Here is a 14,297-nt window from a genome sequence, read left to right on the forward strand (position 1 = left end):
ACCCGGGCCTGGCCTGGCCCGACCACGATGTTACCTCATGGCAGATCATTGAAGAGAGAGAGCCTGATTGCCCGCAGTTAGTTTTTAAATGTCTCCTCCAAAGTCGCATTGACATTTCCTATTGGTCAACTTAGCTGCCAATATCCTGGCTAGCTTTTTGATACATTGTGCTTTTCTCTATATCTAGAACACAAAATTGTGCCAACCCATGATATGGTTTCACGTTCGCTAGTATCTGTTTCCCAAAATTAATGTAGTGGTTTGAGTGTCTCTTAAGATCATTTAATCTTTTTCTGCTGTGTGTTAGGATTAAGAGAAAAGCAAAGCAGGCTCAAAACTTAAAAGGTATAAAGACAGCTGTTGTTGTGTGTTATTTGTTTTCATATTGTGTTTCATTTTATATAGGGTTTTATGTTATAATGGTTTGTTCTGTACTCCCGTTCTCCTGGAAAGTGTTATATCCCAAGGTTTGTCCCTGCCCTTTTCCCTGTCCATGCTCCCACACTCCTCCCAGTCCCCTCCTGCGGGCCCTGTCTATCATTCAGCTGTTCCACCCAGCTTCTGGAGAGTTCGGGTAAAGGACATCGAGTGATAGGGCAAGAGCCAAGGAGGTTCCTCCCTTTATGTTCCCCATTGGTTTTCTTGAATGTCCCTCCAGCCCTGTTCCACTCCCGCCTTATACCTCATTGGGTATTGGCTTGTCCCCTCCTTTAGCCCCTCCCCTGCATATAAGCCCAAGACGCAAGGTCAGCCGCGTGACTTAATTTGGGCTGCGGTCTAGGGCAGAAGCCCAAACGGGACAGGACAAAGATTGAAATAAAACCCTTGGATTTGCCCCTGGATCAAGTCTGACTCCTTTCCTCTGCCGCTGATGGGGTTTCTCTCTTGTGATAAGAGGAAAAACCCTCCGCCGCCTCCTGGGTTTTTAGGACCCAGGAGTTTTTCTGTCTTGTTGCCATCTCAAGCTAGCCTGGATGAAATGGAGCCAGTGGCTCCAATAGAGACGAGCGACAGGCATGGCGCGCCCAAGCATGGAGCCCGAAGGACCTGGTGCATGCAACGTAAGGCCGAGGACTTCACATATCCACGTGAGGCCAAAAACGTGGCCCATCCACGCAGAGAGATCTGTCAGGCTTGGCGTTCACTGTGGAGCCCCTGAGACACCGGACTCCATGGAGTGAGGCTGCAGTGTTCCTGTGGACTTAAAAAACCCATCAAACTCCTGCAAAAGTCTCCCAACTGGCAGTCTGCTCCCAGAGGAAGCAGACCACGTGTAGTGGCCAGCACTCCTGGGAACCAAAAGTGAGAAGTTCTTTGCACCGAAAGAGTCACTTTCAGGTGGAGGACAGTGACTGCGAAGCTTTTTCGTCTCTACGCTGGAATTTGGTGAGTATTCCTGCTAGCGAATCTCAGGAGAAAATCTTTCAGAAGCCGTAAGGCTCGGGGAAGGGTTTTCTCGCTTTGGGGAAGGTTCTAGCCCTCAGAGTTTGGCTATGGAGCCCCTGGGGTGGGAGAGAAAGGTTTCTCTTCCCGAGTTTTATCTCTGGAGTGTTTTTTTTGTTTTTCTTCTCAGTTTTTCCCAGTTGCAGGCAGTGGGTGACACGGAATCTTAAGATCTGAGCCAAAAATGGGTGCAAGGCTTTCTGTGTCCAAAAAAAGAGTCTTTTTTTCCAGGTTTTTGGAACCTTAAATGGTGGTGGGACCCATTGTTCAAAGAAGCACTTAAAAAGATTCATTCGGTGGGCGTTCTTTCACTTCCCCCACATGTCCTTAGAACAGGTCTGCAGCACACAATTTTGGGACGCTGTCGGAACCAAATTAGCTGAATCAGGAACTCTAAGGACACGGAAACTGCAAATTTTGCTCTTTGGAGCTTGCAAATTCGGTTTGCCTTGTAGAAGCAAAATGAAGTGAAGAAACAGCCAGCCCCTGATGAATCTGCCCGAGTTTCTGCCTCTCCTGACCTCAAGATCCCTTCCCCAAGCTCAGCTATTCTGAGGAGAGCAAATGACGAGCAGGCGCAGGGAAGCTGCAGTTCCCCTGGCTTTCCCCGACTTCCCGATTCCCCCTGCCCGAGTGATCCTGGCCAGACTGCTCGGGAAACCCCCAAACTGACCCCAAACCTACTGACTTCTCCAGTTTTTAAATCCCGTGTTCGATTTACCTTAGTGGACAGTTTGGGTGCCCAAAATCCCCAACTCACTGATCCCCAAGTTAGTTACAGTTGCGTAGGGAGTTTTTCTGTCTTGTCGCTGTCTCAGGCTAGCCTGGGCAAAATGGAGCTGGTGGGTCCGATAGAGACGAGCAACAGACAGGTTTATTAACAAAACTATAAGAGAGAAAAAAATTAATAAAAATCAGAATGAAACCATCAAGACACTTCCTTCTCCCCCAGCAGCTTCTTTTCTTTCTCACAGACAACATATAAAGACAAAACTTGGAACTCTAGGTCAGTTTACCACTCATAAAATAGTCTTTCATCAGTTCATTTAGAGAGAGAAGTCTCTTTTGGTCTGTTATGGTAACTTTCCACAAGAAAGAACAGTCTGCCTGTGGCTCTTAACTCTCACAAAAACAGCCACCCAGTAAAATTTGCAGTTGTGGAATCCCTCCCATATTGTGCAGCCTTTCCTGTGGCTGCATATGGGCCATGAAGTTCATTGGGGTATAATTTTAAAGATGGACTGTTCCAAAAGCAAAGGGTATTCTTCACTATCTCTAAGATCATCTCCATCTCAAGAAACAGAGGTCTTCTTTTTCCCTGGGGGACGAGGAAAAATATGGTATCTTGCTCTCTATCTTCCTCTGTTCAAAATTCTCCATTAGATCACAGCTATTTCAATATTTACTTAGTCCATCACAAATACCTTTCCTCAAGTCTGCAGTCTGCATACTCTCATCATCTCCCCAATGCATATTTTTCCACAGTTTAAAGGCATGTTCTAGCATATTACAGTCTGTTACCATGGCTTACAAAAGACTTCCAGCCCAAAAACCGAGGCATCTTCTCCATCTCCTCATCTAAGATGCCACTCTTCCTTAACTGACCCTGATATCTTCATAGTGTCTCTTTACGTGTCTCCCGTTCTGGCTGTTCTCTCACTCAGAGAAAGGTTTGTGCATCGCAAGTTTCATCTGTGCAGTGGAAGAGTGCCCGTGTCTCTCCCTCTTAGGCTGCGGCTCACTGTGTTAGTTTTCAAAGCCGAGCTGATGGGGAGAGGGCTCAGGATCTCAGTAGCTAGGCTGATGGATGCCTCCCCCCACCCCTCAGTGACATCGGGGTGGGCCCAGCTCAGCCCAGCGGGGGCCCAGGGGACACCTCCCTCGGCCTGGCCATTGGCGGGGCGGGCTTTAAGGTTGGCTGGATGTTAATAGCTGCGACCTCCCCTTCCCCCGTTGGCAGCTGCTGGAGCCCACGGGCCAGACCAGGCCCGGCCCCGCCAGCACAGCGGAGAGGCAGGGGCTTGGCCCGGCCCTGCCCTCTGCTCAGAGCGGGCCAGGCTGGTTGTTACCTGCGTTATAAATGAGGAGATATACTCCTTTACTCCATTTTCAAGTTAAGTAATTTATTAATTTTGTGTTTGGCAAAAAGTGGGCAAGCCAGTGCTGGGGTACGTGGGGAGTCTGTGTTCTACCAACACGTACGCCAAAGGTTAATTTTGCAGGTATTTATACAGGTTCATGTTAGTAATCTCCTCCCAGTTTCTATTCTCGATTATGAGGTTTAGATGCTATCATTTGTTGTGATGTTTAGTTTCCATTCTTTGTTGTGACATCTGATTTTTATTTTTCATTGTTTCTGGTGGTCGCTGGGGGGGTTGGAGTCTTTATCCTTCACCCTTCGCTGACCTCTGGTTCGTTTTTATGGCAGTTTTGCCTTGCTTGCAGTTTTATACAGTTACATCTTTGCTTAACCATTCTGCGTAGTCACCACAACATTTTGTTCAGTTATCCTTCTTTTAGTTTCACTTAACAGTTTCTCAAGATTTATTTTTGTATTGATCCCATGTCACAGTCCCATCATTATACATATTTTTATTTAACACAAATCATAGCTTAATTTTTCACACCTGCTAATAGGCTGGAAAGCAGCGAGGGAAATGCCCAAGATTCTCTGATTTTTACCTGTGTAGTCCAGGGGCTACAATTAGAGAGTTTCTAACTCTCTAATTGGTCAATCAAGCTGTCAACATTTTGCTAGAACTTCCTTAGGAAAAAAATCACTTCTATGCTAAACAGCCACACTGGGCAGCAGGGGATGGGGGGATTTGGTGCCTCTGCTCCACTCAGGTGAGACTGCACCTGCAGAACTGCCTCCAGCTCTTGGATTCTCAACACAGGAATGACATGGAGCTGTTGGAATGAGTCCAGAGGAGGCCATGGAGATGCCCCAAGGGCTGGAGCCCCTCTGCTCTGTAGCCAGGCTGGGAGAGCTGGGGGGGTTCACCTGGAGAAGGGAGGGCTCCAGGGAGGGCTCAGAGCCCCTTCCAGTCCCTAAAGGGGCTCCAGGAGAGCTGGAGAGAGACTTTGGACAGGGCCTTAGAGGGACAGGACAAGGGGAAATGGCTTCTCACTGCCAGAGGGCAGGGTTAGATGAGATATTGGGAAGGAATTGTTGGCTGTGAGGGTGGGCAGGCCCTGGCACAGGGTGCCCAGAGAAGCTGTGGCAGCCCCATCTCTGGAAGTGCCCAAGGCCAGGTTGGATGAGACTTGGAGCAACCTGGGATAGTGGAAGGTGTCCCTGCCCATGGCAAGAGGGTTAGAAAGAGGTTAGTTTTATAAGTCCCTTCAAACCCAAACTGTCCTGTAACGTAACAAGATGAAGATATCTGTGCAGGGTTTTATTTCAGAGAAAAAATAAAGGACTTGGATTTTTTTGTTTGTTTGTTTGTTTTGTTTTTTTGTTTTTTGTTTTTTGTTTTTGTTATATAGCTGGAATGTAGGAGATGGTAATATATTTGCAAATGTTTTGGAAATTTAAACATTCTTTTTAATCAGATCATATCTCTTGGGTACAGTATTTTAGTGCAAATCCTTACTGTTCATTCTTAGACGCTTGTGTTTTCAGCTTAAGCTTTTGGGGGAAGATACTATTTAATTTAATAGGTGTTTTTGATTTTGGTGGTGTAAAATATCAGCCTTTATATAATACTGTGATTCGCTAAGAAATTATGTGGGTATGCTTTGAGATCTGACAGATTTTGATGACGTTGATGTGGGTGATTTTTGCAGTTCCACTTGCAACCAACTGTACTGCTAGTAGGGGGTTTCACTGCCTAAACACATGCATGCAATGGGCCAAGGCCAACTGTATGAGATTCAATAAGGCAAAATGTCATGTGCTGAACTTAGGTGACAACCCTACGGAGTGCTCCAGGCCTGCGGGAGAGTGGCTGGAAAATGCCCAGCTGAAAAGGCCCTGGGGGTACTGGTGACAGTAGCTGAACCTGAGCCACAGGTGTGCCCAGGCGGGCAAGAGGGTCAATGGCCCCTGGCCTGGATCAGCCACAGTGTGGCCACAGACCCAGCACAGAGACCATCTCCTGTGCTGGATGCTGCTGAGGCACCTTGATTCTGGGCCCCTCATGACAAGAAAGACCTTAAGGGAGTGTATCCGGAGAAGGGAAGAGAGCTGGGGTAGGGTCTGGAGCACAAGTCTGATAAGAAGCAGCTGGGCGGTTCAGCCTGGAGAAAAGGCACCTCAGGGAGGACCTTCCGGCTCCTCACAACTCCCTGACAGGAGGGTGCAGCCAGGCAGGGGTCGGGCTCTGCTCCCAGGGAACAAGGAACAGGACGACAGGAAACAGCCTCAAGTTGTGCCAGGGGAGGGCAGATGGACATCAGGAGGAATTTCTTCACAGAAGGTGTTGTTAAACAGTGGAATGGACTGCCTGGGGCAGTGGTGGAGCCTTCATCCCAGAAAGTGTTCAAAAATGACAGTATGTCGCACTTCATGATATGATTTAGTGGGTGTGGTGGTACCTGATGAAAGGTTGGACTTGAAGATTTTGGAGGTGTTTCCAACCTTAATGATTCTGTGATTCTATGATTTATAGAGTAGTAGAACTTGATGACATTATGATGGCTTTTAAAATGTTGATAGGTGCATTAGTTGCTGTTGTCAGTGTTTTTAGAAAAACACTGCTCCATTTGCCAGTCAAATTATGGATTAAAGCTGAATTTAGTGTGTGGTGCAGTGTTTCTGAAACAATGAAGAACTTCAGGTCCACAGTTTTCTGTCGTCTAAGCTCTGCTGTAAATTGAACAAATTCTTAGCTGCCATTCTTTTTTCTCTGAATTTTTATATGACTGAAGATTTCTGTTTTATAAATGAATGAAGCTGTCATTCATATGGAAAGTTTACTTGCAGTTTAAAATTATTTAAAGTATTCCCCTTTGGATTTTCTAAATGGGGAAAAATATGCTTTGGTTTATTGTTCTGGTCAGCTATTGTAGTCTACCCTAAGACAAACTAGAAAATGAAAGCATTTTTGTTATTTTTACCTTTTCAGCACTTGAGGAATGTTTTATTAAGGTAGAAAGCATCAACTTTGGCTTTTGTAGCTAAAAGCTGTTGACTAAAATTTCCACCTTGTATATTTCTGCTACAGGTTCTGTGCACTGTGTGAATGAGAAAGGGAAGACAAGGCAGATATTGTCCACAGACAGTCTGATCCGAAAGCTTCTATTGCTAGAGGAAAGAGATGTTTTGCTTGTAATAACGGAGAATCTGCAGTTGTCCTTACATGCAGTTTCTCCTGAGGGAGAGGCAGAAGAGCTCCTGAAGGTAAGTCATGCTACAGGGTAAAGTTGCAATATTTATTCTTTATAAGTTTTTTTGTTTTGTTTTTGGGTTATCACTATTTTTCTTTTAAATTAATCAACAATCATATTTGTTTCTCAGATAATATGTTGATGAAGAAGCAAAAATAGCTCATCTAAAAGTGGAATAGAGTGATGTGTTACTGAACTTGGAAGGATGGTTTTCAGCTTGTCTTCCTGATTTTCTTATTTTTTTTTCATTGTGACCCTTTCTGAATTCTTTTACACTTACTTTCAGTTTCTTAGTGAATTAGAGAAAAATTGGAAATTCCGGTTGTCCTGGTTGCAGAGGTGGGCAGTGCTTAGCACCATGTAGGTGCAGCTAGGTTTTTCTATACCACCTATATCATCACTGGTTTCGGGGAGAAAATGCACACACCCCAGAAGTGGGCACCATTCTGCCTTGCTCTCTTTCATGGGAAGTTTGTCGGCGTCAGCCCTGCAGACTCTGCCTTCTGCCCCTGCCATTCACCCTCTCCCATTTTCTCTGAGACGCACCTATGGGACATGGTGCTGAAAGGAAAGCGGCGGAACACAGAACTGACATGTGCTGAATGGCAGCACCAGCAGGGAGGCTGTGGGCAGGGGACAGGGGAGGCCACCAGTCCAGCCAAGCCTATTCCAGCTAAGCCAGGCCAAAAGGAGTGCAGCAGAATCGCAGGGAAGTGGCAGCAACCTGTAGGATCAACCCCCAGTATGGTGGAGTGGTAGAAGCAGCGATGAAGGCATTTGTGTGGAACTGAGCCCAGCGGGGCTGTAGTGCGACCTGTCTTGAATTACCCAGCTTTTGGGGGGTCTGTTTGCCATTGTTTTTCGTTGTCTTGGCCTGGGGGGCAGGACGCCTCTTGCCATACTACCTTTCTTTGCGACAGCGTGCAGGAGCCTGGGGAAGTCACTTGCATGCAACCTATGGGGAGGATCTACCATTTTGGTTTTGGTCTCAGCAGCCACATAAAACTAATTTTTTGTGGCTAAAACACCTTCTGGTTTTGGATAATTTTTTAAATTAATATTGCTGTTGTTACTTTGTGTTTCTTATCTCATTGTATTTTGCTTTCAGTAAATTATCTCAATCCATAGTCTCTACATGTGTCCCTCCCTTACTGGAAGGGGCAGGAGAAGAGCCGTGGCTTGTTTGGCATTTAATTTTTTGCTGGTATTAAATCACCACATTTAATTGGTGCCCAAGGTAAGGCTCAAGAGGATTGAGATAACTTTGATCTAAGCATTTGTGGTTTAGGTAGAGAGCTCCCTGGTTCCAGTGTTGCTTGGTCAGTTCATGTGAGTGTGATACCTAACCTTTTATATACTACCATAAATGTGCTATGTATCCACCACCAGTGATCTGTTTCAAATCAGGGAGAAGGATCAAGATTGCTGTACTCTGTGATAACAATTTATGGCATGATAACATCAAAGGCAGTGGGGGTCATTTCTGATGTGTATTCGTTGTTGTTCTCCTGTCCTGGCCTTGGCCCCTACCTCTGAGGTTTCATTAATGATCATACCCAGCCTGTGGGGGGAAGAGGAAAGGATGATTTTTCCCAGCCTTTTATCCTCTTGTCCTCTTTCAGGTCTGCTACAATAACTTTTGAGAATTTTGAATTCTCTTTGGGTGTTTAGGGAAGCATGCCCTCATTCATATGTCTACTATGTCTCCTCTGTCCAGTGTACACCATATTAAGATTTAGGACAGAAATTTCTAGGGAAGTTGTCCAGAGACGTGCCCTGGGATGGATTGTCTTTAGTGGTGTGACATGTGGGAGAACATGGGCCAGCTTTTGAAAGAGTGCTCTCCTGGAAGTTCACCCCTGAACAACTACAGGGCCTTGATAAGGTGTTTGAAAGAAAATTGCTGTGGCAGTTCCAGAGAGGTGCAAAGTTATGGAATGTGCTGGACCCTGGCTGCTGTTTATTGGACACTGCTTGTTTCTATACAGCACCCTCAGAGGGAGGAGGAGGAGGAAAGCAAAGCAACAGGCACCATGGCCATTCAAACTGCAGCTTACCCACAAGAACAACCTGTGCCACGAGCAGTTGCTTGTATTCAGAAGAAGAAATCGAAGACCAAATCAGTTCATGCAGTTAGTGCTGAAGAGGAAGCAGGGCCCTCACAAAGGGAGGAAGAAGCAGGGCCAGAGATAATCACCCAAACCCTATCCCTGAGTGAGCTGCGAACATGAGAAAAGATTGCAGCCTCTGGTCAGGTGAGGCCCTGGTGATCTTGGTGCCTTGATGCTGGGCTATCATGGCTCACTGTATGAAATTAGATGGTTATGACACTTTGTGACTGGAATCCATGTCTTGGGATGCAAGTATTGACCAGGGGATCAGGAAAAGACCAGAAACTCTCAACCTCTGGATACGACTCCTGTCAAATGTGAGGGAAAGGTTTCCAAGGAAAGATGACCTTTTAGTGCATTGAGACAAGTGGAACACCATGGAGCAAGGTATCTTGTACCTGAGAAAATTAGCTGTACTGGAGATAATATTTTCAAATAATGAGCTAATGACCTGCTAGTCCAGACAACATCCAGTGAATGCAAAACATATGGTGGAAATTCCTAGAGAGCGTGCTGGTGTCATATGCCAAATCATTGGGAGTGATGTCATGGAAGGAAGGAGAACAAAATGTGGACTATTTGGTTACCAAACCCCACATGTATGAAGAAACTATCTCCACCCCGTTATGGGCCTGTGTCTCTGTAGAAGAAGGGAATACCTTCACCTCACCCCTGATAAGTAACAGCTGTGTTAATTACCTGTTGGGGGTTAGGTTTGTTCCTTTTTTTTTTTGTCGTAGAGAATTTTTCCCCATAAGTTGCTAAGAGACTAAGTATGGGTGCTTAGATGGTGCTTGACCAACACAAAAGATGACGCCAGAAGTTGGGAAGGGGGAAGATCACATGAGTCTTGGGGGAAGGAAAAGGACAGGGCTGAGGGAGCTGGGGGTTTCTTGCTCTCAGCATCGGAGAGGATGCCAGGCTGCTGCTTGCTGCAGGAGGAGTCCACTGTCAACAGGAAGTCCGGTCCTGTGAAATCTACCATTATCTGCTCGTGTGCCCAGGAATTCTGAGCCCCTTTGCCTGCCCTGCTGGAGCTGGGCCAGCCCTGTCCGGCCATCGCGGCTTCTTCAGCACTGCTCACTTTGCTGGGACATTCCTCCTGCCTGCCGGGGACATCCTGCCATTCCAGCCACCAGCCCGGGATTTTCCACCCTTCCAGCTTGGTGCTGTCAGGGTCCCAAGAGATCAGACTGCCGCACAAAGCCCCTCGAGGTTCCTGGTTCTGTTTATTTTTAATGCTGTTGTTGTTTGTTTGCCTTGTTATACTTACTAGTAAAGAACTGTTATTCATTTCCCCATAGCTCTCACTGAAAAGCCTCTTTAATCTTCTACATTATAATAACTTGGAGGGAAGGGATTGGAATTCCCCATTCCTAGAGAGGCCTGTCCCTCCCTAGCATATGCCTGTCTTTCAAACCAAGACATTATCTGTGAAAAACGCCAATACAGCCTTGCTCCTGATGAGTCACAGCTATATCCAGTAACGATAAGTGTGATAAAAGGGAGCGGGTTGGCTGGTGAGGGCAGTGTTGTCATGGAGAATTATGAATGTGTGGATCATGAAGAAGAAGGATCCTGGGGAGAGAGATTCACTGCTGTGAGTTCAGTCTGGTTCTGCAGTTAGAGCCTGTTGTTGGAACATGCAGCCACAGTCTAGCAGGGTAAAAGCCTGCATTCAGTCTGCAAATTAATAACCTGCAGTTAGAGTTTAGCAGGAAACAACCATCAGTCAGAGGCTGCAAGGGAAACCTGCAGTAGGAACCTGCTGCAAGCCAGAGTCAGTGAACAGTTGGAGTCAGGATGGCTAAGCTGTAAAGAGGAACAAAGCAAGACCCTTCTTATGCTGTGATAAACAAGAAGTCTGTGGCTTGGCTCATTTCTACCCTCTAACAAGAGGGCTGCTGCAATGTCTCCTCAGTGGAAAGACTAACAGAGGATCTCTGGAAATTAAAGAGGAAATGTCTTATGACCCTGCCTTATGCTATTACAAGATGCTGCTTGTGGGTAGGCCCCAAATCTTCACTTTCCTAAGATTTTTTTTTTTATTTCTAAGATAGAAAAATACTGGACACTTGTGTATTACAGGAGTGTCTACTTCTTATTGATCATTACTTATGTTTGACTAGAAGTAAGATCTGAAATTTCACATTTTGAAGGAATATTTATTTAATTCTAGGAAAAGACGTAGTGCAAGGGTAAAATACTGCTCCTTATCTACTTAATTAACCCACTACAAGGTTTCTTTTTTTAAATTTATGCATGCAGTCTTGATACATGTTAAGGTGATCATTGTCTGAATCATCTGAATTCACTGTCTGAATGTGTCTGTCAATTGACCGGTCTAGTTATTTTCATACTTTTACTTTTTAGCCAAACTGTGCCATTCAGATGCTTAATGTCCTTCAGTGTGATCCTCACACCTTCTGTAAACGTTTTTATTTGCTTGTGGTTAACAGGTGAAGTTGAGTGGGAAGACTGGTCATTCTGCGGACATGATTTTAATAGACCACAGCCTGGTTGTTACAGCACTAGGTGAGACAGTCATCAGGTAAGAATAAAAGCTGTTCTGGCTGCCCCGAGAAGGGTCAGCTAAAAGCTACAGTCTGCAATGAACTGACTATTTTGCTGAAATGTTGGTTGGGTGTTTTTTACTGATAATGAAAAAATTCCCAACATTTCCTAATTCTGTTTGTCAAAACAAGTAGAGAAATGAATTTTTGTTTTTCTCAAGTGCAGAAACTAATTTGGTATAGTTTGCTTTCTCTTTAGGTATTTTATTTTGTCAGGCGGTGCTACCTACTCTTTTCCTTCCTTGAGTGCTATTACTGATTTCTTCTGAAAATAAATCCGTTTGGGGGTTTTGCATGAAAATGCAACCCCTTTGCTGTTCTTGCCATTGTTACTGTCTGATCCTTAGGATACTCTTAGCATCAGCAACCAGAAAAAAGGGCTTACTTTTCAGGATGTTTCTTTTACTGTAATATAAGACAGGTACTTAAATTATTTCTGTCCCTAATCCTTTAAAGTATATTGCTTTGCCATACTGTTATGTTACCTTTTTTACAATCTTTTCTTCCTTGTCTTTACTATAACCTGCTCTACCTGTTCCTCTAACCTTTTGGTTATAGTGGCCCAAAGTGGACCACAGCAGGGTGGAGTGTTTCATTAATATCAATATTTACTTTCATTGAGCCTCTGTCTGCTACTATCAGACAGAATCTTTAGTTAATTTTGTGAGAATGCAATCAAGACCAAGTATCAAGAAGGAATAGTTTCATGGCAATATTTAGTTCTAGAAAATAAATCTGGAGTCCGAAGGACTACTGGCTAACCCAGGAATATTCTTAAGATAGAGGAGGAAGCATAATTAGGAAATAAGAAAATTGCAGCTAGCCCTCACTTTTTTCTTTTTTTTAAAGCTGCGCTTGCTTCTGACTTCTTTCTTCATTAGGATAATATCCCTAAACATGTTACAGATTAAAAAGTCAAAGGAAAAAGGAGAAGATTGTTAAGAAATTCACATTCTAGAGGCAGCTGCTGAAAATATAATTTTAAAAACTAAATTATCTAGGTATTGTACAAATAGTAAATTAATGTCATGTACAGCATCCTGTTGACTGTGTTTGGCAAGACACCTGGAAAGATAAGTATTGTTAACACTCTTGTTTTGTGTGCCTTAGGTTTTGGGATTTGGATCGAGATGAGAACTATGTGCTCTCCCTAGATGTGCAATTCGGCTTTGAGGGGGAAGAATGTATTAACTGTGTGTCTTACTGCAATGCTAAAGGTGAGAAATAACATAGCAGCTGTGATGTCTGGTCCTAAACCTTGTCAACCCTCAGCCTTCTGTGCCCTGTAATAATTTCAGCGTGTTTGTCTTGTGACTGAGGATCTCAGTGGTAGTGTGTGATGTTGAAGATTTAGTTTGGATTGGAAACTGCCTTGAAAGGTGCAGGGAAATCATTCAATACCCAACTACACTTGGACTTACTGTGCACATGTCTAATGGTACATGGGCTGGATTCTCTTTGACAAAAGTACTCCTGGAGTGCACCAAATGCACTCCAGCATGTGTTGGGCATTCAGTCTACAAGCCTGCACTACAGCTAATGCAAAATAGAGCTTAGTGGCTTGTATTGTATGCATGCCAGGTCCTTACAACTGAGCCTTTCTACAGAGCTGTTCCTGGCCTCCACCTTGTTTGCTAGCATAGGTACAGCTGGTGTCTGCTGCGATGGTTTTCAGTGGCTGGTTGCCCAAAGTAACTACAAAACTAGCTATTTAAAAATAAACACAAGCCGTAGGAGGAATGGCTGAGGTCACTTGGTTTGTTCATCCTGGAGCAGACTGAGGGGAGCATCCATGGGGCAGCTTTATCACAAGGGGGCGGATCTGAACTCTGCTTTTTGTGAGCTGTGACAGGACCCAAGGGAAAAGGCGCAGCTGTGTCCAGCCAGGGGAGGGTTAGACTGGGTATCAGGAAAAGTTTCTTCCCCCAGAACGTGGTTGGCCACTGAACAGGCTCCCCAGGGAAGTGGGGGCGACCCCAAGGCTGCCAGAGGTAAAGAAGTGTTTGGACAACACTCTCAGGCACACGTTGGGATTCCTGGAACTGTCTTGGGCAGGGCCAGGAGCTGGACAGGAGGACCCTTGGTCTCTTCCAGCTAAGGATGTTCAATAGTTCTATATTCTAAGAAAAGGGTGGAATGGAGTAATTGTCTGATGCATTTAAAAAATCAGTTCATCTGGTAGCTTAGAAGATGCACCTTGCCACAAGGAACTTCTATTGTTTCTCTAGATAAGTTGTCCAGTATAGGACTAGGATGTTGGTTTGTAGTGAGGAGAGAAATGCTGCTGCTGAAAGTGGCTTCTCAGTAGCTGAGAACCAGAGTTTGCTGCCTGTTACATTGTGGGGTGGGTTTGTTTTTCTAAAGGCCAAGATGAAATGCCTGAAATGTTTGGGAATGGCAGGTATCTTGGCAGCTGGAACTAGCAAGGGGAGAGTAGCAATGTGGAAGAAAGCAGCAGGATATGATCAGAGAACACACGCCTCGGAGGACAAGGAGAAGTGGAAGTTCCAGGCATCTACAGAACTTGAAGGGAATATCACTCAGATAAAGGTAAGAAAGAGCCTCACTGAATGTTAGTGGGAATTCACCAACCTTAGACGAATAGCCCATCTTTGTGAAACAGATGAACATGATCTCTGTCATATGGATATGTGTTCCAGCAGAGGCTGGTCCTCCTTCAGAAGTAGGAGGAAAACCCCTGAGAATCAAGTAACTTTTAAAATTCAAATGGGCAGAAAAGCTCCCTGTGTGTAGCTAGTCTCTCCATCATATGGCTTACTGGCAAAACCTTTGGATTCAGCTGCCTGAAATTATTTTCTGGAAAAAAAAAGATTATCAG

At 44.9% G+C, this 14,297-nt stretch overlaps 1 protein-coding gene across 5 annotated transcripts in view; it reads left to right on the forward strand.

Moving 5' to 3' along the window:
- The window catches only part of IFT140 (intraflagellar transport 140), a 97,592-nt gene that overhangs the window by 21,206 nt on the left and 62,089 nt on the right, over positions 1 to 14,297 (forward strand). For 4 of the 5 annotated variants that reach the window (XM_040079186.1, XM_040079184.1, XM_040079187.2 and 1 more), the window contains 4 exons: positions 6,612 to 6,787; positions 11,345 to 11,436; positions 12,569 to 12,675; positions 13,860 to 14,008. In XM_040079186.1, the coding sequence (XP_039935120.1) occupies positions 6,612 to 6,787; positions 11,345 to 11,436; positions 12,569 to 12,675; positions 13,860 to 14,008 (524 nt within the window). Of the gene's footprint in view, positions 1 to 1,252; positions 1,387 to 6,611; positions 6,788 to 11,344; positions 11,437 to 12,568; positions 12,676 to 13,859; positions 14,009 to 14,297 lie in introns of those variants that run through there. The other variant, XM_040079190.2, reaches the window with a different exon arrangement.

The sequence above is a fragment of the Hirundo rustica genome, chromosome 15 (assembly GCF_015227805.2).
Source record: "Hirundo rustica isolate bHirRus1 chromosome 15, bHirRus1.pri.v3, whole genome shotgun sequence".
NCBI classification, from domain to species: domain Eukaryota; kingdom Metazoa; phylum Chordata; class Aves; order Passeriformes; family Hirundinidae; genus Hirundo; species Hirundo rustica.